The sequence below is a fragment of the Manis javanica genome, chromosome 2 (assembly GCF_040802235.1).
Source record: "Manis javanica isolate MJ-LG chromosome 2, MJ_LKY, whole genome shotgun sequence".
Lineage (NCBI taxonomy): Eukaryota > Metazoa > Chordata > Mammalia > Pholidota > Manidae > Manis > Manis javanica.
The window spans coordinates 89,990,017-90,015,614 of record NC_133157.1 but is presented as its reverse complement, the minus strand read 5'-3'; the positions used below and the strand labels follow the sequence as shown (position 1 = coordinate 90,015,614).

The following is a 25,598-nucleotide window of genomic DNA, read 5'->3' as shown; positions in this document are numbered from 1 at the left end:
CCTATTGCAATATGATTATCAAATTATGTATCAGGTCAACATGTCCACCTTAAACTTACACAATGTGTTATGTCAATTATGTCACAATTTTTAAGACCTCAGAGACCCCCAGGCCTTCCTGCATACAGTGTTCACAAAGGCCAGACTGCCCATTGCAGTGAATTGCCATCCCCAGGGAGGCCACAACATAGCTTGGGCACTACTGCTGGCCAATGACAAAAGCAGATCTCTGGCCTCCACCAGCAGGGCCCCTGTGACCTTCCCAGAGCTGGGAGAAGTATAAATTCCTCTTGGAGTGAATTTTACTCATGCCTTAAATCCTGTACCAGGAATTAAACGTTATGCTAGAAATGAGGGATATAAACCTTCATGATGCTCTCCTTGGCCTCAAGGAGCTCACTTTCTAGCACATTATAGACACACACACCAAACCCTAACGTGGTACAATGAGTGACTATTACCTTTGGTGGAAGTGCAGGCAAAATGCAGCAAGAACAAGGGCACTGACAAGGCTTCTCGAAGAAAGTGATGTTTCAGCTGGACTTTAAACAGGATATGATTTCTCCTGATAAAAAAGAGAATGAAGAACATTCGAAACAGAAAGTATGTTTCCCATATCACAGGAGAATAGGGTGAATGGCAGTTGGTGCTGCAAAGGTAGGTTGGGGTCTATTTATGAATGTGCTGAGATGCTATACTCATCAGGGCAAGCTTGGGAGTGCTGCAATAACAACTAAGCTCTTAAATCTCCTTGGTTTCCCACAGTAAAAGCTTATTTCCCATTCACAAAAGCCTGAGGCCAGCCAGGCTGCTCCTCTATCCAGAAACTGCTCTGTGCAGCATACTGTTCATTGTCCGTGGCTATGCTAACAAAGTACCACAAACTGGAAGGCTTGGACTGCACATGTGTGTCATCTCACAGTTCTAGAGGCCACCAGACTGTGTCTGCAAGACTGTACACCTTCCTTAGCCTCTACAGAAGGATCCTCTTCTGCTTTTCCAGCTTCTGGTAGTCTCAGGTGTTCCTTGATTTACAGCAGCAGGATCTCCATCTCTGCCTTCAGCTCCATGTGGTCTTTTTCCCTCTTTGAGTGTCTGTGTCTAGATTTCCCTCTTCTTAAAAGGACACTAGCCATACTGGATCAGGGCCCACCCTAATGACCTTAATCCTAACCTTATTACATCTGGAAAAACCCTATTTCCAAATGAGGCCACATTTGTAGGTACCAGAGGTTAGGACTTCTGCATAGCTTTTAGGGGGACATAATTCAACCCTTAATACACACGTAGCTACAAGGTAGGTACACCAGGACCAGACAGGGCTGGAGGATACCAAGGGATGTTTTCAAGGGGCAAGTCTGGAAGTGGTTTCTTTCACTTTCATCCATCTCCCCTTGACCAAAACCTGGTCAATGTACACTGAGATTTTCTTCTCAGAGAGCTGACCCATTCCAGGTCTGTAATCATATATTTGTGTTGTTCTTTATTTAATGTCTACACACCAGCATCTGTATATCATGAGGTTGTGTCTATGATTTCTTTTTCCCACTACTGTATATCCAGGATTTTCTAGAAAGATTGCTTTAATTACTTGCTTTAAATTGTCACTGGAAAATTTAGCTATGTACCTTTCATGTACCTTTTTGTTTATAATTACCCATCCATTCACTCAACAAGTATTTATTATCTACCATGTGCTGGGCATGTTCTGTACCCTAAGAGACAGACAGATGCCTGGGGAAGGGCAGGAGTCACCAAGTTGGAGGAGTACATCTTCTACTTCACAACTTCCCTCTCAGGGCTTGGGAGCAGGCACGTGCTTAACTTGTGGGACTTGAGAGAGCAGCTGCTGTCACTATACAAGGAGATGCAAGTCAGCCTCACCTCAACAGCGACATGTGAAGAGGGGATACCCCCACTGCCACATTCCCTGGCTAGTACGCAGTAGCATCTCCCTCCAGGAGTCGCTAGGGTTTCCCATGAGCCCAGGCAGGGAGTCCACATGTCCCAAACAGATGTGGTGCATCTGTCTTTCTGGCCCTCACTTTCCCAGAGTCCCGATTTCCTCATCACTTGATTTAAGTGGCATGAAATCCTTTCTGAGAGAAGGTTGGATGTAAGGAAGTAAAGCACCTCTCCAAGGCAGCAGAGCTGGTCTGCCTACCTCACCCATACCACTGTTTATTTATTAACAGGCTGAATGTCACCCAAACTCAGAGCTCAAGAGGTTGATCCCCAAAACTAGCCAACATAAACAGACAGGAAACCGAACTTAATATTAAAATTACTCTATACCACTCTGAAGGAGCTTTTCTGTTACCATTTTGCTCAAGATGATTCATATCAACTATCAGTTTGTTTTCCTCAATGGGAGTTGGTGGCAGCCTCAGTGATTATTAAGGAAGCCTGAAGTTCCTTAACCACAAAATGTCTTTCACACATCAATTAGAGAAAAGTTTGAAATGCAGTCCCCCTCAGGCAATGACTTAGTTTTACAGTAAGTATAAATTATTAGTAACTCATGCTGAGAAAGAAGGGGAAAAGAGAGAGCAATTCTAGCACCTGCAAAGGGTGGGGAGAGAGAATCCCCTACCTGACAATTAAATTCTTGAGTAATTTCTTAAAACTACTCTATTATTAAATATAGGCCCAATAAAAATTTAACAAGTAAATGAAAACTGGGAGAAAGGTGAGGGGAGAAGGGAAATTTTGGAAAATGGAAACTGATTCTACTTTACAAAGTTGTTAAACAGGACTTTGGCAGCAGACTAGGAGGGAATACAAAAGAATTTCCACCATATAAAAAGAGAACCTACTAAAACCCACAACTCGCATCATATTTAATGGAGACAAACTGAAAGCTTTCCCCCTAAGAAGTCCATCCTCACCATTTCTATTCCATTGTATTAGAAGTTCTAGCCAGAGCATTTAGGCAAGAAAAACAAAGGCATCTAGATTGGAAATAAAGAAGTAAAACAACTTTTATTTCCAGATGACCTGATCTTACATACACAAAATCCAAAAGAAGCCACTGAAAAACAATTCGAACTAATAAGTTCAGCAGAATGTCAAGATGCAGAATCAACATATAAAAAATCAATCGCATTTTTGTACACTAGCAAAAAACAATCCAAAAATAAAGAAGAAATTGTTTACAATACATGAAAAATAGAATAGTTGGGAATCCATTTAACAAAAGAGGTGTAAAACTTAGGCTCTGAAAGCTACAAAAAGCTCTCTTTTGAAAGAATTTTAAAAGGTCGAAATAATGGAAGACATCCTATACTTGTGAATCAAAAGACAATACAGTTAAGATGGTGACACTTCTGAAACTGATTGCTAGATTCAATGCAATCCCTACCAAAATCCCAGGTAGATTTTTTTCAGAAATTGACAAACCGATCATAAAACTTATACAGAAATGCAAGGGATCCAGAATAGACAAACAATTTTGAAAAAAAAAAAACATTGGGGAATATACACTTTCCAGTTTGAAAGCTTACAAAAAAATCTACGATAATCAAGACACCGTGGGACTGGCATAAGAATCATAAGAATCAATAGAATAGAACTGAGGAAAACCAGAAAGAAAACCTTACATTTATGGCCAATTTTTATTCCAAGACAATTCAATGGGGACAGGATAGCCTATTCAGTAAATGGATCTGATACAACTGGATATTCACATGTGAAACAATAAAGTTGAACTCATACCTCTCATCACACACAAAAATTAACTCAAAATTAATTGTAGGCCTAAATGTAAGAGCTAAAACTATAAAACTCCTAAAAGAAAATACAGAAGTATATCTTTGTGACCTTGGATTAGGCAATGTTTTCAAATATACAAATGAAAATCATAGCAATAAAAGAAAGAGTAGATAAATTAGACTATATCAAAACTAAAATGTTTTGTGCTTCAATGAACACTGTCAAGAAGGTGAAAAGACAACCTACAGAATGGGAGAAAATATTTTCAAAGGATTTATATGAGAATACATAAGGAATGCTTATAAATTAACAACAAAAGGACATAAACAATTTAAAAGTGGACAAAGAATTGAATGGACATTTATTCAGAGAAAATATACAAAAGGCCAACAAGTACTTGAAAAGATGCTCAGTATCATTAGTTATAAGGGAATTAATCAAACCTCAATTAGATACCTGTTTACACCCACTGTGATGGCTAAAATAAAAAAGATGGCAATAACAAGTATCCATAAATATGTGTTCATAAATACTGGAACTCACATTCATTGCTAGTGGGAATGTAAATGGTACAGCTGCTTTGGAAAATAGTTTGGCAATCCCTTAAAATACTAAACATAGACTTCCCATGTGACTCAGCAATTCTATGCCTAAGTACTTACCCAAGGGAATTGAAAACATATGTTCATGCCAAAACTTGCATACAAATGCTTATGCCAGGATTGTTCATAATGGACAAAAAATGATAGCAAAGCAAATGGCCATCTACTGATGAATGGATTTTAAAAAGTGGGTTTATTTAAAATGGAATATTGTTTGGCAATAAAAAAGTATGAAGTACTGATACATGCTCCAATATGAACAAACCTACAAGTCATTATGCTAAGTGAAAGAAGTCTGTCACACATGATTACAAATTATATGATTCCATTTATGTGAAATGTCCAGAACTGACAAATCCATAGAAACAGAAAGTAGGTAGGGGTTGCCAGTGCTGAGGCAGGGAGATAGTGGGGAATCAATGCTAATATGTATGGGGTTTGTTTTTAGGGTGATGGAAGTGTTCTAAATTAAGCTGTGATGTTTGCATGGCTATGAATACACTAAAAACCACTGTACACTTTAAGTGGGTGAATTTTATGTGTATGAAGTATATCTCAAATCTTATAAAAGCATACTTTGTCATAGGATCTACTAGAAAAAAAAGATCAACTATAGTACTTGATTTTCAAATTTGGATTAAGATATTTTGGAAGACTGTGAGCTGACTACCCAACAGCCATTCTGCTCTTGTTCTTGGGGGTAGAATCCCAATTTTGTCTGGGTAAGAGACATTATGCCTGGTTCCCCATAAGTATTGATTGGCTTAACTCCTACTTTATCATGATAACCTCATTTACCTTAACAGTGAGTTTAGAGGTGGCAGGTAACCCAGTCCTGGCCATTGACACAAAAGAGGAATCTTCTTCTGTGTCTTAATGGGATAAAAGGTTCTGGATACAAAGAAAGTTCCCTCCATTCCCTGCCTTTTAGCTACACTTAGTAAGGAAGTAATACTTGTGCATGCATATTCACAAGGACAGAAGCTGCTCCAAAGCTGCTGTGTTAACTGTCTCTGCAATTACCTACCTCCAGAGTTCTCAAAAAATGAGATTTATTAATAAACCCCACTGTTTAAGCCACATTATGTCCCATATGCTATTTATTGTGGCCAAAAGCCTACTAACTGGTATGTTTCCTCATAAGTGGGCTTATTTGTGAATAGCATACAATTACATTTTTCAGTCCTACATCAATGTTCTTCTTTAGAATACGAGAAAAAAGTTGATCTGGATTTTATCAGAAGACAGGCCTCATGCTAGTTAATGAAAGATATAAGAAGGGAGCATTTTGTTCAATAGGAGAAATAACCTTCCGCACATGAAATGGGTCTGAGGATTGGTCAGGGTTTGTTAGAATGCAAAAGGATGCCTGAGAGTCAGCTGTCACAGATGTTAATGGGCATCATCTGGGGCCTGGGCTAGATTAGAGTGTTAATAAGATTCTAAATTCTATGTGCTTTAATTTTCACATGACAACCTCTAGGATCACAGACATCTTCACATGAAGACGAAATCAAGTAACTCTTCTTCCAGATATGTTAATATTTTATAACTTTGTTAGCTTCAGCTCAGACTAACAACCAGAAGCCAGCTCTTAATTGCTTTTGTCTATTTATGAAAATTTAAATAATATCTTAGCATTCACCATTTAAAATAATTTCATAAATTATTTTAGAAGTGAGCAAGAAATAAATCATAATAGAAAAGCAGACATTTTAATAATTCTGAGGAAAAATTACCATTTTTCTTTAAATTGTTTATCTTAATAGAAAGTAGGAATATCTACAATTGTTAATGCCATGATGGAATCTATAAACCTGTAAGCATGGGATTTACATGTATCTCACACATGATTTAATTCTTTATGTATACAAATTCTTTAAGCAATATGATTTGACCTACATCAATGCAAAATTATGCTATGAAATACTGAGGCAATCTCAAATTTTATTTAATGATAGAATTAATCCGCAGAAGCCAGTGTAACTGTTTTTTTTTTTTTAACATTCAAGTTTTATGGTAAAAAGACAAATGGATAATCCTCTTCCCAAGCACCTAACAGTTGGATATGATGCCAGCAGGGGCACATAGCTGAACTGGGCGATCTGGGAGAACGGCAGTCAGAGCGGGCCCAGATAAAACTATCATCCCAAGGCATGTACATGCGCAGTGCTGTGCACTCTCCATTAGAAGCTTCAGACTGCAGAGAAAGTAGACTTCACTAAAAATGTCCAAGACACTCAGTAAATAAACAGGCAAACAACAAAAACGTGCCCTGGAGTTGGGAGTAGTCAAGCACAGCGCGGGCCCAGGACTTCGCGGGTCGATGAACATCTGGTCTCCGCCGGGACCGCTGCGCGGACGGGACGGCGGGCCTGAAGCGCCCGGGCAGAGCCGGCGGACCGCAGGACGGAGCATGCCCCGAGAGAGGGTTCTCCCGGCGACGCTCGCGTTCCTACTGGCTGTTGAATAAGGCGGTGGCGGCGCCTGCAGCCATTACGCACCCGCCGGACTTACGTGTTCTGCGCGCCCGCCCAATGACTGCCTGCGCCACGGCGCCGCGAGCTCATTGGCTGCGAGGGCCGTCAATCGGGGGGTTGGGCGCGCGCGCAGATCACGTAAGTTCGGCGGCTGCGTATTAGCTGCAGGCACCGCCGCCCGCCATATTCAACAGTCAGTAGGATCGTGAGTCCTTCCCCGAGAGCCAACCCTTGCGGCGCCCTCCGTGCTTCTGTCCGCCGGCCCAGTCCGGGCGCCTCCGGCCCGCCGTCCCATCCCCTCAGGGGACCCCGCGAAGACCAGATGTTGATGGACAGTGAAGTTCTGGGCCCGCGCTCAGCTTGGCTGCGCCGTCCTTCCAGCGCTCATGTGGGGGCGACACCGACCTCGCCCTCGGATCGCCTCTTCGCGCCCGCTGGGCGCCCGGCGCCGCACTCGCCCCTTCTCGGCTCTCCGGCGGCGGGCGGAGGGCGGAGGGCGGCGATCGGCCCGGACTTGGAGCCGCTGGCCCGGCCGGACTTCAGAGAGCTTGGCCGAGAAGCGGCTCCCGCTGCCGCAGATCTGCAGTGGAGGGTCCAGAGCGGGCCCTGCTTCGGGGGTGAAGGCGACAGCGACGGCTCTGCAGGCTGGAAGGTACGTGGCCGCGGGGCGCGGCGGGACCCGGACGGGGCGCGGGGGAGCCGGACGAGGGGGCGACAGTGCGAGTGGCTCGGCGGGCAGCGCGTGGCTCGCGGGGCCCGGCTAGGGGCCGGGAGTCGGCGCGCTCCGCCTGAGGGGCCGCCCGGGAAGGGAGGGAGCGGAGCGGGTGCGCCCGGGGAGGACGTCCGAGCGGCTGGCTAAGTTCGCCGTGGCGGGGGGAGAGGTGCCCGCCGGAGCCGCTGCTCCACCTTCCGGGCCCGGGTGGTGAGGGCGGCTGCTCTCCGCCCCGCCGCGCGCGTCCGCCTGGGCCGCGCAGACGGGGAGGCCGGTGGGCGTTTTGCCGTATGTGGTTTTTTTTCGGCGAGGGCCTGTGGAGCTGGTGACTCGCGGCGGGGCGGCGGGGGTGAGGCCGCCTGGAGGCAGCACCTTTGAAATAAAAAATTTTTCATGAGGTACTTCTCATGTTTTTTATTTGGTAATGAGGTTTCTTTACTTTGATCTGGGAACTGACAGTGCATTTTCTTGTATTTAGAAAGTCATCTTTCTGTCTTTTCGGTTTGTAATCTGCAGCTGAGTAATTTATGACTAGTCACAGAGATTCTGAGACAGGGACCGTGGGTGTAGTCAGAGTAGGGTGGGGGCCTGTGGAAAAAGACCTCTACCAAAACTCTGTATTAAACAATTCAGCAAAGTCAGAGTCACATTAATTCTCTAAAGTAGAAAATCAAAGTGGGAGTATAAGCATTCTTCAGTGAAGATTAGTTAAAACTGAAAAGCCAGGAGTAACCTGGCCTGGAATGTTTGAACATCCCCCAGATAAGAAAATACCTGAGCACAAGCCCATGTATGCATTGTGTCAATTAAATGAGGCCATTGTAAAATTTACTTTAGCTTGCTAAAAGGCCCAGTTTATCTTTAACTTTGCCCAGATGCTGCTTTTCTTCCTCCAGCCCCTAATCAAGCAATGTATAACCTGGGCAATTAATATGGCACGTAAGCCCAGCCACGAACAGTATAGTAAAAGGCAGGAAGGATCCCATCTTAAAAGGTAAGATTGCATTTTAACACCCAGGACGTTAAGTAAGATTCTTAACTTACTCTTTAGCAAACAGACAAGACCTCAGCCCACCCTGGAGAACCTTCTGGAGAGGTGGAGGAGGAGGGGAGAGGAGTAGGTGGGGTGGGGGCTGAGCAGCTTTCAGAGGTATCCCGCGATCAGGGTTTGGAAGGCCAGTTTGGAAGGCCGGGTGCTGTGTTTACCGGTTCTTCCTGCTAGGGCAGCCCGCGTGTGTGTCAGTCCCTCAGTCCCAGGACTGAGTCACCTCCTGTGTGCAAAACCAGTTTTCATACTAGAGTCTTTATTATTTATTTATTTGTTTGTTTATTTATTTTGGTATTATTAATCTACAGTTACATGAGGAACGTTATGTTTACTAGACCCCCCCCTTCACCAAGTCCCCCCCAGATACCACATTGGTCACTCCCATCAGCGTAGTAAGATGCTGTAAAATCACTACTTGTCTCCTTTGTGTTGCACAGCCTTCCCCGCGCCCCCCCTACGTTATGTCTGCTAATAGTAATGCCCTCCCCCTTTTTTCCCCTTATCCCTCCCTCCCTCCCTCCCATCCTTCCCAGTCCCTTTCTCTTTGGTAACTGTTAGTCCATTCTTGGGTTCTGTGAGTACCGTCTTTTATTTTACATGGATGCTGCACAGAAAGGGGACTTTGGGATTAATGCGCGCGTGCTCCGACGTTGGGTAGTTGGGGGCAGCGCCGCTGGAGGGGCCGGGGTCCGCCCGCAACCAACGCTGCGCATGTTCGTCCCACCGGCCAGCACCGCCCACTTCCGGTGCCCACCATCTTTCCTTCCAACTGTACAGTTACCCGCTGCAGAGAAGGAAGCTTCCTGCTTGAGCCCGCCCGCCGCTAGTCTGTGCCTCCCGCTCACACCGTCCCCGGCGGCTGCTGCCCCACCGCTGCCAAGGCCTCCTCCCGCTGATGTCGCCCTTCCCCGCCAAAGTTCTGCGCCGCCGGCTGGAGCCCTCCAACAGCGGCCGCCTCCCGCTGGCTCCAGGGGCCCACCTCGCCAGGGACCCTGTGCCCTCTTCCTTGCGCAGGCCTGTCCTCGCAGCGGCAGCTCACCGTAAGCAGCCACCCCCAGGGGGTAGGCTGCGTCGGCTCGGGGAGGGATCGGGCGGGGAAGGAATCCGCTGCGGGGAGCTGCGGGCTGGGGTGCCTCGGCGGTGGGGTCTGCGGCTGGGGGCAGAGTCCAACCCGCCTTCTGCAGGTGCGCCGTGAGAGGCGGCAGAGGCAGCGGCGGGGAGCGGGGTCTGCAGTGGCCGGCAGCGTGGATGGGCCGCGCTCCATGGTGGGCTGTGGCGTCCACAGCGGCGGGAGGCGCGGGTGTCTGTGCCCCAGGCAGACTTCCGAAGCTGCCGTCGGCAGGTGCGCAGCCAGATGCGAGGGCAGGGTGGCGGCGGCATTGGCCATGGCTGGCGATGGCGTAGGTTGGGGGTGGTGACTGGTGGTGGTGAGCGCCAGTTGGCAGCAGCGGCTGGCTGTGTTGGTTGGTGTTGGTTCCGGGGTGGAGGGGCAGCAGTGTAAGGGGACGGAGTCTGCCCACACCCGACGCCCAGCATGCTCACCCACCAGGCAAAGCCAAAGGCCTCTGACGCCTCTTCCCTCCACCAAAGTGCAGCCACCTGTCCTGGAGCCCGCCTCTCTCTTGTCCCTGCCCACTGCTGCCTCCTGCTGACACCTGCCCTGGACGCCTGCTGCCACTGCTGCCCTCCAATGCCTTCTTCCGCTAACGCCGAAGTCGCTCGCTGCCTTTGCCGACGACGCTCACGGCCCTCCGCTGCCAGATGCCCTCAGACTCGTACCACCACCAACAGGGACCCCCTTGCCAGGGACCCGGCTCCCTGGTTCCCACACAGGCCTCGCCGCCTTGCAGCAGCCTCAGGGCATAGTAAGTAGCCGCCCTCATGTTGGCTTTTTTATCAGGGGGTTTGAGGGTGTTGCATGGGCCCCGGGAGAAAAGTGGAAAGCTGTGGGTGGGCAATGGAAAGCCATGGGCAGCGCATGCACCTACCCAGCCAGGAAGGGGACTGGATTTCAGCTGGGAGCTCCCCAGGCCCACAAGCTCTGACTGCAGGTAATGGTTCGGATGTCTGGTCGGTGGGCATGCGGGCATGGCTGCTGCAAGGGTGCATCCTCGGGGGTGGGGAGGGCCTCCTGTGCTTCCAAACGGGTCAGCGCGGGAGTCCAGGGACTGTGTCACGGTCCCTGCGGCTGCGTGGTGGCGGCTTGGCCCACTGGTGAATGCTTCGCTGTGGTGTCAGCTGCCCTCCTTCATGTGTGTGTGCGTGTGGTAGCTCTTGCACACATGGTGGTGTGTGTGTGTTAGAGCACTGTGTGGCCTGGGACAGTGTTTGTGTCTGGGTGCCTGTGCACTAGGAGAGCTTGAGGAAGGCAGATGGCTTTCTATAACTCTCTAGCAGAGAAGTCAGGTGGGGAGACTGGGGTGGGCTGCTGGGGAGATTGGTCTCAGCATGGAGGCCCCTGGAGCATGCATAGTCATAGGTGAGAGCATCCTTCCCCACCCCTTTCCACCTGGCAGGTTGCCTGCAAATCAGGGCTTCCCCCTGTGACCTACTCTCTCTGCCTCCGAAAAGCCATCTGTTAGTGGACTGTCCCTTCTTAGTGGGGAAGCCCAGTAGGTCAGGTTCACCCTCTTACTGACATTTTTGTTTTTCCTATAAGGTCTCCACAGGGAACAACTTTGTCTCTCTGAAGTCAACTTATGAAAGTTCTACTTGATCCATTTCTGCAAACATCTGCTGTTCCCTACCACCAGGGTCACACGAGGCAGGTAGGTAATTCCTTTTAGCATCCTTAGCAAGCCACCATTCAGTGCCCTTCCTCATCCCATAGCATGACAGACAGCACAGCTGTTCTCTGAGAAACCTCCCTCCTGCTTTCCATGGTGGCTGCACCAACTTGGAGCCATTGTCCCACCAGCATTCCGTTGTCTCCACATCCTTGCCAACACCTGTTACTTTATTGTCTCTTGGATTTTGGACATTCTGACTGATGGGACGTGACATCTCATAGGGTTTAGTCTTGCATTTCCCTGATGATGAGTGATATTGAGCATCTGTTGGCCATCTGTATGCCTCCTTGGCAAAAATGTCTTGAAGTAGGTGAGGGGTGAGAAAATGAGAATATTTGATATCTTGATCTAGGCAATGGTGATGTGTTGTACATATGTCAGAATTCATCGAACTTTACAATTTGTGCATTTTATTGTATGTATTTTGGTGTGAAGTTTCCTAAGAGCAAAAATTATGGGTCAGTGTTGTAGAGACACTGTATTCTGGCACTCTGGAGGTGAACTCGGGCTGCCCTAATATACATGCATCTGTGGGTGTAGGAATGGGTAGTTTGTGTCTTGCAGCCATCTAGGCCGGCTACTTAGTGAAGTGGTCATTCCTGCTTGCTGATGCAACTCAATCTGGTACATGCTTTTAGAAAATTAATAAATAATGAAGTACAGGATAGGAGTTAACATTTTGTTCCATGGTGCCATCAAAACAGAGGGTAGCTTTGGGACAGAGAAGGTGAGGAGGCCTGAAGCGCACATAAACCCCCAGACCCCCCTCTCCTTGGAGTTACTTACAGGCCCTGATGGGCACCGTGAAGCCCAGCCAGAGGGTCAGTTTCCTGGGGTAAATGTCAGTAGCATCGAGTTCATTCTCCCTGTAGGCTTATGGCTCCCAAAGCCCCTTAGCCTGGGTTGAAAGGGGCATGCCGTGGAACTATACAGGACTTAGGCCTATAATTTAACTTTGACAAAGTTATGTAAATTTTACTACTACTTCAATAATTGAGAAAGAGGTTATGATACTGGCTTGAACCCATTTTTGGGGGGTTTGATTCCTTCCTTGTTTGCTTAAGTTTACAAAGGCAGGCTCCTCAAATGTAAGGTGGGGAGCAGCTGTGTAATCATTCAAGATCAGTATTAGTTCTACTTATGTGCACCTCTCATTTAAAAGCAAAAGCTTCTCAGGTAGTAAAATTATAATGGCACTTAGTGAAATAAAGGATCCTATGGATGACACAGTATTTCATGTTGTGTAAGCATCTGGGTAATCAGAATAACATTGTGGTATTCCTGAAAGTCTGAGAAAATGTTGAGCGGAAAAATTATATTAACACCCACAAATGTAATTGTAAAGTGAATCTTTGCCCATGTAGGGTTGAGGGTGTATCCTGAAAATAGAGGAAATCAGTGTACAAATCCCCCCATAATAGCAAAAACTGTACCTATGGAGAGCACATAATAAAATAGGCTCTACTACATAGTAAGTATGAAGAACAATATCTAATGATGAATTAACTAGTACAATACCAGTTAAGCCAGTTACTGTAAATAAGAAAATCAAGCTTAGGGCCCATAATATGGCCAGGGATCATTTTACATTTCTGCTGTGCAGAGTTGCTAATTAACTGAATACTTTCAGACCTGCTGGAATTGAAATAATTATAGTGGCAGATATAAAACAGGCTTGTGTATCAACGTCTATGCCTACTGTAAATATATATGCTCACGTAATGAAGCCTAGAAAGCCAGTTGACATTATTGCCCAGACTATGCCCATATACCCAAAAGGTTCTTTTTTCCCAGAATAGTAGGTTACAATATGAGAGATGATTCCAAAGCCAGGAAGGATTAAAACATATACTTCGGGGTAACCAAAAATCAGAGTAAGTATTGATAATAAAATTGGATCCCCTCCCCCAGCAGGATCCAAAAATGTATGTAGTTTGCGATCTGTTAAAAGCATAGTAATGCTGGGAGCTAGAACAGGGTAGGGACAGTAGGAGGAGTACAGCTGTAACTAGAACTGATCACACAAATAGTGAAGTTTGATATTGGCTTATAGTGGGAGGTTTTATGTTAATAATAGTTGTGATGAAGTTAACAGCCCCTAGAATTGATAAGACACTTACTAAGTGAAGAGAAAAAATAGTTAAATCCACTGAGGCCCTTGCATGTGCTAATTTACCTGCTAAGGGGGGGATATACGGTTCATCCGGTTCCAGCTCCTGTTTCAACTGTAGAGGATGCTAGGAGAAGGAGGAAGGAGGGAGGGAGGAGTCAAAAGCTTATGTTGTTTATATGGGGAAATGCTATGTCTGGGGCACTAATTATTAAAGGCACTAGTCAGTTTCCAGAGCCCCTAATTATAATAGTATCACCATAAAGAAAATTATTAAAAAGGTGTGCCCGGTTACATACTTACATTATAGATGTGGTCACCACCTAAGAGGGTCCCAGGCTAGCCTAGTTCAGCAGCATAAGAAGGCTTAGAGCAGGTCTCACTATTCCAGCTCAAGTGCCAAAAAGTAGGGATAATGTGCCGATATCTTTGTGATTAGTTGAAAATAATCGATTGATGAACATGGATAAGGTGGCTGAATAAGTATTAGACTGTAAATCTAAAGGTAGAGGTAAAGTCCTCTTCTTGCCAAGTCCTGAGGTGCTTTGCATACTGAATTGCATATTCAGAGAAGAAGCTTCAATTCTGCCGGAACTTCTCCTGCCACTTTTTTTTTTTTAATAGTGGGAGAAGTAGATTGAAGCCTGTTGATTAGGGTTTTTAGCTGTTAACTAAAGTTTCATGGGTTTGTATCCCATCAATCTAGTGAGGATTTAGCTTAAAAGTGTTTGATTTGCATTCAAGTGATGTAGATAGAGTCTTACAGTCCTTAGGATCAGTAGTTAAGTGTTTTATACTTGCTTAGAGCTTTGAAGGGTCTTGGTCTGTGTAACCTACATTTCTAGTTTAGAATTGATATGGTTGGAATTAGTGGAAGTATTATTGTGGATAGAATAATTAGGGGTGGGGCTAATTTTATGTGTTTTGTAGCTTCAAATTGTCACTTTTTATGTTGGTTATTGGGAATATTGTTAGTGTTGTGGAGTAAGCACATATAAAAATAGAAGTTTAGTAGAGCTATCACTGCTATTGGTAATATTATGTTGTTTCTGTTAAGTTCTTAAATGATCATTCATTTAGGTAAAAATCTGGCTAATGGTGGAAGGCCTCCAAGTATAGTTAGGACTGTGAGCGTAATGGTTGTAAATAGCAGTGTCTTATTTGATAGGTGAGACAAAGATAAGGTTGTTGTCGATGAGTTGTATACTAGCATAATGAATATTGATAGGGTCATTATAATATAAATTAGATTTAGAATAGTAATAGTTGGATTATATGTTGTTATTCAACCTATGTGGGCAATTGAGGAGTAAGCTGTAATTTTTTGTAATTGTGTTTGATTTAGACCCACTCAGCCTCCATTTAAAATTGAGACTGTTGCTCTAGGTATTATCAAGTTTATGTTAATTGTAGGTGAAATTTGACACAGAACTGAGATGGGTGCGATTTTTTTGTCAGGTTAATAGTAGTATGCCCTATGACAGCAGGGTTCCTTGTGCTGCTTCTGGAACTCAGAAGTGGAATGGGGCTATTCCCAGTTTTATGTCTATGGCTGTGGTAATGATGATAGATGCCATGGTATCATACATTTTTGTAATAGCCCATTGTCCAGAGAATATGAGATTGATAGTGATGGCTAGCATTAGTAATATAGACACGGTGGCCTGTATTAGGAAATATTCTGCTGTTGCCTCTATAGCTCGTGCATTGAATTTTTTCATTAAAAAAGGAATCATAACAAGTATGTTTATTTTGAGTTCTGGGGGAGACCTGGAGAGAGCCAGATGGACTGCAGTGTTGTAGGAGATGTGGCAGTGGCAGATGCTGCCCAGGGATGGGAAAGAGGAATTGGAGAGAATTCAGGAGCCCAAGGCCCTGGGTTAGGAGTGGACGCCTGGCCTCACCTTCTTTTCCAGGAACGTGCTGTGGGTGTGGACTCAGCCCATGTGGGTCCCTCTCCTGTACAGCAGCAGCTGAATGCTGGTGTTGCTGGGCAGGTCTCTCCCTGGGTACTACGTGAAACCTCAACCCTGATCGGGGACAGTTCTTGACTCTGATAGGGAAAGAATTCTTGACCAGGTCAAACGTGTGCCAGGAAGAAAGGATTTCATCACAGCAAGAGTAGAAGCAAATGTCAGCAGCTGTGCAGGCAGTAGAGAGCAAGGCAGAGCAGAGGGAGAAAAAGAAAGTTCATTGAATTGTTGCTCAGCACAGGGCATATTCCTTGGCAACTCCTGAAGCCAGTGTCATCTGGCACCCAGTGTCCACTTGATCTGCACAGCGTGAGAATTATATCCCTACAATCCCAGAATTTGGGGAGCTATGGAGCCCTGGATGGAGTGAGATTATATTCTAAGAACTACTCCTTCCCCACTGGCCTTAAATAAAACAGGGAGAGAGAAAAGGATTGTAAAACTAGAAAGCTGAATGAAGTAGCAAAGTGACAGAGACGTTTACCTCTGGAGGTGGAGGTCAGAGGGTTTCTGTCTTGATTAGGGTAAAGAGTTCAGAGACAAGTCCAGTTAAAACTAGAAAACTGAATGAAGTAGCAAAGTGACAGAGATGTTTACCTCTGGAGGTGGAGGTCAGAGGGTTTCTGTCTTGATTAGGGTAAAGAGTTCAGAGACAAGTCCAGTTGGCTTTTGCAACAAGAAGGTTCATTTACTGTCAGACAGTACACACCCAGATGGGAGTGCACTCGGTGACCTGAGAGAGGAGGCGCAGTTAAGGGCCTTTTGGGTAGCGGTGGGTGTAAGGCATGCTGCATACAGGTGATTCCTAATTCCTTTGAAGTTTTGTCTTAAGAGTAGGGTTACTCAAGGGACTGTCTTGATCCAGATCTCAGCATTTTTTTTTACCAATTAACAGCCATTTTGTGTTTTATAATTTTTAAAATTATTTTTTATAAAACAAATACAGTACATGATTAAAAAAAAATTCAGAGCAGAAAAACATACACAATGAAAAATGAGTCCACTCCCCATTTCTGACTCCATCTCTCCATGTATAGGTATATATACTATAAGCATATACATAATTATCCTATCTGTATTCTTTTATACTATGATTTTTTTCATTTAACAGAAGATTTTGGAGATGTTTCCATTCAGTATTATCGATGTTTACGTAATTTTAAAAATGACCAATTTAGAAAATCTATTTTTCCGTTTATCTCTTTGCTCTGAAAACAGAACTCTTCTATTATGCAGCATTATGCCTGATCTAGACACTCACTTTTTTTTATTTTTAAGAGGGCATCTCTCATATTTATTGATCAAATGGTTGTTAACAACAATAAAGTTCTGTATAGGGGAGTCAATGTTCAATGCACAGTCATTAATCCACCCCAAGCCTAATTCTTGTCAGTCTCCAATCTTCTGAAGCATACCGAACAAGTTCTTACATGGTGAACAAATTCTTACATAGTGAATAAGTTCTTACATGGTGAACAATACAAGGGCAGTCATCACAGAAACTTTAGGTTTTGATCTCGCATTATGAACTTTAAACAATCAGGTCAAATATGAATATTCATTTGATTTTTATACTTGATTTATATGTGGATCCCACATTTCTCCCTTTAATATTATTATTATTTTTATTTTTAATAAAATGCTGAAGTAGTAGGTAGATGCAAGATAAAGGTAGAAAACACAGTTTAGTGTTGTAAGAGAGCAAATGTAGATGATCCAACTATGTGTTAATCCAAGCTAGACAAAGGCAATAAAACATCCACGGATGCAGAAGATTTCTCTCAAAACGAGGGGTGAGGTTCTAAGCCTCACCTCTGTTGATCCCCAATTTCTCATCTGATGGCCCCCCTGTGACAGTGCCTGTCTTAGGATGTTCCTCCCTTGAGGAATCTTACCCGTCTCTGGCTAACCAGTCATCTTCCGGGGCCATACAGGGAAATGTAAAGTTGGTAAGTGAGAGAGAAGCCATATTGTTTGAAAAGGTCAGCTTTTTACTTTTTTGCAGATTTATGCCCTGTGGCTTCTATGCCCAGCATTTGTCTTGAGGTATCTTTACCACTTGGAGGAATTATGATACTCGGTGAATTCGATATGAGGCACGAATTCTATTTAAGGGTTGTAATTAGGAAGGAAGAAGAAAAGCTATAGAGGTAGCAGACCGAAGAAAACATGGGAAGATCGAATATTTCTTTGACATATCTTCTTGTAGAGTAACGTAGGCATTTATAGGTTTTAAACTACTAATTAAATTGCGCGCACACATTAATATAATAGGAATACAGTTACATAACCAAAGCAGATCTAAAATTACCAGTCATCTCCACTGAAGCCAAGGAAACCAGTTAGGCACCCTAGGCATTTGTGAAAATTTGTCTATGATATAATGGATATTGTCCAACTGTACTTGAACAGTCTGAGAGAAATCAGACAAATTCAAACAACCCATTCCTGGGAACGGTTCCCATCGCATATGTTCTTTTAACAGTAGATAGTCTATAGATGTAAGATTTTGGAGCACTACAACTTGCACTTCTCCTAATTCTTGGTGGAGTTCCAACAGTATAGATACAGTCAAATTTGTTGTTTTGCTGTATGCACAGGCCAGTTTAGATATCTCCTTCATTCCAATGGTAAGTCCAGGAACCGGTGGGATGAATGTAGCTACAGCTGCAGCATCACCTGGATCTTTGTTGAGGTTTTTTGATGATCATCTTCTGGTATGACTCTTCCAGAGAGTGTTGATGTTGGAAGTTCTTCTTCATATCGTATCTTAGTTCATTTTCTGGGTAGCCAAATTAGGCTTTGATCCTCTGTATAAACACAAACAGACCCTTTGCCCACACTTTGATATGCCCTTTATACCATTGTGTAGAACTCATTGGAGGTCACCACCCAGGAACTGCTTTATTTTTTTTAAGAGAAAGGGATATTATCAGAAAAGTGTACCTCCATAGCTGATCATCTGACACCCTTTAAGTGATCAAAATTAAGGATATTTAAAGCATGCATTAATCGTTGATTTACAGTTAATTTTATCCTATCAGGGAGTAATCCTTTTCTTTCTTTCTTTATTTTTTTGTTATCTTTAATCTATACTTACATGAAGAATATTATGTTTACTAAGCTTTTCCGTATACCAGGTCCCCGCTCTAAACCCCTTTACAGTCACTGTCCATCAGCATAGCAAAATGTTGTAGAATCACTACTTGTCTTCTCTGTGTTGTACAGCCCTCCCCTTTCTCCCACCCCCCCATGCATGCTATAGAATCTACTTCTTTTCTCTGTGTTGTACAGCCCCTCCCCGTGCCCACCAACGCTACATTATGTCTACTAATCATAATGCCCCTTTTCCCCCGTTGTCCCTCCTTTTCCCCCGTTGTCCCTCCTTTTCCACCCATCCTCCCCGGCCCCTTTCCCTTTGGTAACTGTTAGTCCATTCTTGGGTTCTGTGAGTCTTCTGCTGTTTTGTTCCTTCAGTTTTTTCTTTGTTCTTTTACTCCAAGAATGAGTGAAATCAATTGATACTTGTCTTTCTCCCCCTGGCTTATGTCACTGAGCATAATACCCTCTAGCTCCATCCATGTTGTTGCAAATGGTAGGATTTGTTTTCTTCTTATGGCTGAATAATACTCCATTGTGTATATGTACCACATCTTCTTTATCCATTCATCTACTGATGGACACTTAGGTTGCTTCCATTTCTTGGCTATTGTAAATAGTGCTGTGATAAACATAGGGGTGCCTCTGTCTTTTTCAAACTGGGCTGCTGCATTCTTAGGGTAAATTCCGAGGAGTGGAATTTCTGGGTCAAATGGTATTTATATTTTGAGATTTTTGAGGATCCTCTATACTGCTTTCCACAATGGTTGAACTAATTTACATTCCCACCAGCAGTGTAGGAGGGTTCCCCTTTCTCCACAGCCTCGCCAACATTTGTTGTTGTTTGTCTTTTGGATGGCAGCCATCCTTACTGGTGTGAGGTGATACCTCATTATAGTTTTAATTTGCATTTCTCTGATAATTACTGATGTGGAGCATCTTTTCATGTGTCTGTTGGCCATCTGTATTTCTTTTTTGGAGAACTGTCTGTTCAGTTCCTCTGCATATTTTTTAATTGGATTATTTGATTTTTGTTTGTTGAGGTATGTGAACGCTTTATCTATTTTGGACATCAACCCTTTATCGGATCTGTCATTTACAAATATATTCTCCCATACTGTAGGGTTCCTTTTTGTTCTATTGATGGTGTCTTTTGCTGTACAGAAGCTTTTCAGCTTAATGTAGTCCCACTTGTTCATTTTTGCTGTTGTTTTCCTTGTCCGGGGAGGTATGTTCAAGAAGAGGTCACTCATGTTTATGTCTAAGAGATTTTGCCTATGTTTTTTTCCAAAGTTTAATGGTTTCATGACTTACATTCAGGTCTTTGATCCATTTTGAATTTACTTTTGTATATGGGGTTAGACAATGGTCCAGTTTCATTCTCCTACATGTAGCTGTCCAGTTTTGCCAGCACCATCTGTTGAAGAGACATGGCTCCTTAATCAAATATTAATTGACCATATATGTTTGGGTTAATGTCTGGAGTCTCTAGTTTGTTCCACTGGTCTCTGGCTCTGTTCTTGTGTCAGTACCAAATTGTCTTGATTACTATGGCTTTATAGTAGAGCTTGAAGTTGGGGAGTGAGATACCCCCTACTTTATTCTTCTTTCTCAGGATTGCTTTGGCTATTTGTGGTCTTTGGTGTTTCCATATGAATTTTTGAACTATTCCAGTTCATTGAAGAATGTTGCTGGTAATTTGATAGGGATTGCATCAAATCTGTATATTGCTTTGGGCACAATGGCCATTTTGACTATATTGATTCTTCTTAGACACGAGCATGGGATGAGTTTCCATTTTTTAGTGTCCCCTTTAATTTCTCTTAAGAGTGACTTGTAGTTTTCAGAGTATAGGTCATTCACTTCTTTGGTTAGATTTATTCCTAGGTATTTTATTCTTTTTTTTTTTTTTTTTTTTTAGTCATTCATCTACTGATGGACACTTAGAGATTTTATTCTTTTTGATGCAATTGTGAATGGAATTGTTTTCCTGATTTCTCTTTCTATTGGTTCATTGTTAGTGTATAGGAAAGCTACAGATTTCTGTGTGTTAATTTTGTATCCTGCAACTTTGCTGTATTCCAATATCAGTTCTAGTAGTTTTGGGGTGGAGTCTTTAGGGTTTTTTATGTATAATATCATGTCATCTGCAAATAGTGACAGTTTAACTTCTTCTTTACCAATCTGGATTCCTTGTATTTCTTTGTTTTGTCTGATTGCCGTGGCTAGGACCTCCAGTACTATGTTAAATAACAGTGGGGAGAGTGGGCATGCCTGTCTAGTTCCCGATCTTAGGGGAAAAGCTTTCAGCTTCTCGCTGTTCAGTATAATGTTGGCTGTGGGTTTATGATATATGGCCTTTATTATGTTGAGGTACTTGCCCTCTATTCCCATTTTGCTGAGAGTTTTTATCATGAGTGGATGTTGAATTTTGTCAAATGCTTTTTCAGCATCTATGGAAACGATCATGTGGTTTTTGTCTTTCTTTTTGTTGATGCGGTGGATGATGTTGATGGACTTTCGAATGTTGTACCATCCTTGCATCCCTGGGATGAATCCCACTTGGTCATGGTGTATCATCCTTTTGATGTACTTTTTTTATTGGTTTGCTAGTTCGGTTTGCTAATATTTTATTAAGTATTTTTGTGTCTACGTTCATCAGGGATATTGGTCTGTAGTTTTCTTTTTTGGTGGGGTCTTTGCCTGGTTTTGGTATTAGGGTGATGTTGGCTTCATAGAATGAGTTTGGGAGTATTCCCTCCTCTTCTATTTTTTGGAACACTTTAAGGAGAATGGATATTATGTCTTCTCTGTGTGTCTGATAAAATTCCGAGGTAAATCCGTCCGGCCCCGGGGTTTTGTTCTTGGGTAGTTTTTTTGATTACCATTTCAATTTCTTTGCTCGTAATTGGTTTAACTTTTGTGTTTCTTCCTTGGTCAGTCTTGGAAGGTTGTATTTTTCTAGGATGTTGTCCATTTCTTCTAGGTTTTCCAGCTTGTTGGCATAAAGTTTTTCATAGTAGTCTTTAATAATTCTTTGTATTTCTGTGGAGTCTGTTGTGATTTTTCCATCCTCACTTCTGATTCTGTTGATTTGTGTTGATTCTGTTTTTCTCTTAATAAGTTTGGCTAGAGGCTTATCTATTTTGTTTATTTTCTCAAAGAACCAGCTCTTGGTTTCATTGATTTTTGCTATTGTTTTATTCTTCTCAATTTTGTTCATTTCTTCTCTGATCTTTATTATGTCCCTCCTTCTGCTGACTTTAGTCCTCATTTGCTCTTCTTTTACCAATTTCGATAATTGTGATGTTAGACTATTCATTTGGGATTGTTTTTCCTTCTTCAAGTGTGCCTGGATTGCTATATACTTTCCTCTTAGGACTGCTTTCGCTGCGTCCCACAGAAGTTGGGGCTTTGTGTTGTTGTCATTTGTTTCTATATATTCCTTGATCTCTATTTTAATTTGCTCGTTGATCCATTGATTATTTAGGAGCGTCTTGTTAAGCCTCCATGTGTTTGTGAGCCTTTTTGTTTTCTTTGTAGAATTTATTTCTACTTTTATACCTTTGTGGTCTGAAAAATTGGTTGATAGAATTTCAATATTTTGGTTTTTGCTGAGGCTCTTTTAGTGGGCTAGTATGTGGTCTATTCTGGAGAATGTTCCATGTGCACTTGAGAAGAATGTATATCCTGTTGCTTTTGGATGTGGAGTTCTATAGATGTCTATTAGGTCCATCTGCTCTACTGTGTTGTTCAGTGCTTCTGTGTCCTTACTTATTTTCTGCCCGGTGGATCTACCCTTTGGGTGAGTGGTGTGTTGAAGTCTCCTATAATGAATGCATTGCAGTCTATTTCCCTCTTTTGTTCTGTTGGTATTTGTTTCACATATACTGGTGCTCCTGAGTTGGGTGCATATATATTTAGAATGGTTATATCCTCTTGTTGGACTGAGCCCTTTATCATTATGTAGTGTCCTTCTTTATCTCTTATTACTCACTTTGTTTTGAAGTCTAATTTGTCTGATATTAGTACTGCAACCCCTGCTTTCTTCTCACTATTGTTTGCCTGAAATATCTTTTTCCATCCCTTGACTTTTAGTCTGTACATGTCTTTGGGTTTGAGATGAGTTTCTTATAAGCAGCATATAGATGGGTCTTGCATTTTTATCCATTCTATTACTCTGTGTCTTTTGATTGGTGCATTAAGTCCATTTACAGTTAGGGTGACTATTGAGAGCTATGTACTTATTGCCATTGCAGGCTTTAGATTCGTGGTTACCAAAGGTTCAAGGTTAGCCTCTTAAGTATCTTACTGCCTAAGTTAGCTCGCTTATTGAGCTGTTATATACACTGTCTGGAGATTCTTTTCTTCTCTCCCTTCTTATTCCTTCTCCTCCATTCTTCATATGTTGGGTGTTTTGTTCTGTGCTGTTTCTAGGATTGCTCCTATCTAGAGCAGTCCCTGTAAGATGCCCTGTAGAGGTGGTTTTTTGGAAGCAAATTCCTTCATCTTTTGCTTGTGTGGTGCTTGTCTCGGAATTGTTTAATCCCACCATCATGTTTAAATGATAGTTGTGCTGGATACAGTATCCTTGGTTCAAGGTCCTTCTGTTTTCATTGCATTAAATATATCATGTCATTCTCCTCTGGCCTGTAGGGTTTCTGTCGAGAAGTCTGATGATAGCCTGATGGGTTTTCATTTATAGGTGACCTTTTTCTCTCTAGCTGCCTTTAAAACTCTGTCCTTGTCCTTGATCTTTGCCATTATAATTATTATGTGTCTTGGTGTTGTCCTCCTTGGATGCTTTCTCTTGGGGGTTCTGTGTATTTCCGTGGTCTGTTCTATTATTTTTCTCCCCCAGTTTGGGGAAGTTTTCAGCAATTATTTCTTCCAGGATACTTTCTGTCCCTTTTCCTCTCTCTTCTTCCGGTACCCCTATAATAAGGATATTGTTCCTTTTGGATTGGTCACACAGTTCTCTCAGTATTGTTTCATTTCTGGACATCCTTTTATCTCTCTCTATGTCAGCTTCTATGCGTTCCTGTTCTCTGGTTTCAATTCTATCAATGGCGTCTTGCATCTTGTCCATTCTGTTTATAAATCCTTCCAGAGTTTGCTTCATATCTGTGATCTCGTTTCTGGCATGTGTGATCTCCCTCCGGACTTCATCCCATTTCTCTTGCGTATTTCTCGGCATCTCTGTCAGCATGTTTATGATTTTTATTTTGAATTCTTTTGTCAGGAAGACTGGTTAGGTCTGTCTCCTTCTCTGGTGTCTCTGTGTTCTTGGTTTGCCTGTAATTTTGTCTTTTCATTGTGATAGGAATAGTTTGCAGAGTGAGGGCTGGAAGAACTTCCTTCTATTTGGTTTGTGGCCTTCCTCTCCTGGGAGAATAGCGACCTCTCGTGGCTTGTGCTTGGGTAGCTGTGCACAGACAGGGCTTCTGCTTCCTGTGCAGCTGCTATGGAGTTTATCTCCGCTGTGCCTGTGGGCGTGGCCTGGCTCTGGCCGCTTCTCCAAAGTGGTGGAGTTGCCTTGGAGGGGGAGCAGCTGGGAGGCTATTTATCTCTGTAAGGGACCTCCATGCTCCCTGCAGCCCAGGGCATTTGAGTGCCCAGCGATCCCCGGATTCCCTACCTCTGGACTAAGTGTCCCACCCTGCCCCTTTAAGACTTCCAAAAGGCATCGGCCAAAACAAAACAACGACCACAAAAAATTAAAAAAATAATATAAATAAAAATAAAAATGACCGCTCGTTTTTCTTACCTGGCGCCAGCCTCAGGCACCTGCTCACCGGTCTTGCTGCCCTGTTTCCCTAGTTTTGGGGTTCCTGTCCCTTTAAGACTTCCAAAAAGCACTTGCCACAACAAAACAAAAGCAAAAAATTTTTAAAAAATTAATAAATTAAAGTGGCTGCTCGGTTTTCTTTTGTTCTCCAGCGCCGGTCTCCGATACCCGCTTGCTGGTCTTGCTGCCCTGTTTCCCTAGTATTGGGGTCCCTGTCCCTTTAAGACTTCCAAAAAGCACTCACCACAACAAAACAACAACAACAAAAAAAGATGGCCGCTCGCTTTTCTTTTGTCCTTCTGTGCCGGCCTCCGGTACCTGCTCACCGTTGTTGCTGCTCTGTTTCCCTAGTATCCAGGGCCCCGCGCATGCACTGTGTCTGTGCTCTGGTCCGGATGGCTGAGCCTGGGTGTTCAGAAGCCCTGGGCTCCTTCTCCCTTCTGCTCAGACCTCTCTCCTCCCACCGGGAGCTGGGGGGAGGTGCGCTCGGGACCTGCCGGGCCGGGGCTTCTATCTTACCCCCTTCGCGAGGCGCTGGGTTCTCACAGGTGTGTATGTAGTCTGGATATTGTCCTGTGTCCTCTGGTCTTTATTCTAAGAAGAGTTGTCTTTGTTATATTTTTATAGATATATGTGGTTTTGGGAGGAGATTTCCGCTGCTCTACTCACGCCACCATCTTGGCTCCTCCTACAGATGTCAGCATTTTTTATCCCCGTAGGTTCACTTACACTTTGGAGGTCCTGGTTACAAGGTTCCTCAAGTGATTGGAGGGCTGGAAGAAGCAGAACAGCATGTAGATGAAGTTAAGTATCAAGTGGGCTTTTTTTTCAGGCTGAGTATATTTTACAGTGCCATAACCCTCGTCCCATTTCCCTGCTCTGTCTCACTGTGAATGCAGAGAGTGGATTGAGAAGGTGTCTCAAAAACTTTTGCACTTATGTTTGATAGTCAAAACTTCCTAGTAACATCCAGCCATTTCTCATCTTGGTCACCAGAGGCAGCAGCGAATGGGTAACATGGATGCTGTCACTCAGAAGTGGGACCTGCTGCTTAGACATTCTTTGTGCTCCAGTGTAGTCAGAGCAGCAGAAAGTGTACTCATAGTCAGGAAATTAAAATTCTAGATTTGGGAAATTTCCCCCCAACTACACCCTATCGTGTGCTGCTTTGCAAGTGCTCAGACAGCCAGGAAGCCTCTCTGGCGGAAGTGGAGCTTGCACTGCCCCATTCGACATGGCGACCGGGAGTCGCTGGGCCACCTCCTCTTCCCTGTTGGGATTTTCCA

The 25,598-nt window shown here is 43.6% G+C and overlaps 1 protein-coding gene across 1 annotated transcript in view; it reads left to right on the top strand.

Moving 5' to 3' along the window:
• Window positions 1-6,937: 6,937 nt before the first annotated feature.
• LOC108407881 (uncharacterized) overlaps window positions 6,938-25,598 on the top strand; it is a 60,131-nt gene continuing 41,470 nt past the window's right edge. The window contains exons 1-4 of the mRNA XM_037009759.2: window positions 6,938-7,445; window positions 9,331-9,593; window positions 10,144-10,418; window positions 11,213-11,321. Coding sequence (XP_036865654.1) covers window positions 7,116-7,445; window positions 9,331-9,593; window positions 10,144-10,418; window positions 11,213-11,256 — 912 coding nt within the window. The 5' untranslated portion in view covers window positions 6,938-7,115 and the 3' untranslated portion in view covers window positions 11,257-11,321. The remainder of the gene's footprint in view (window positions 7,446-9,330; window positions 9,594-10,143; window positions 10,419-11,212; window positions 11,322-25,598) is intronic.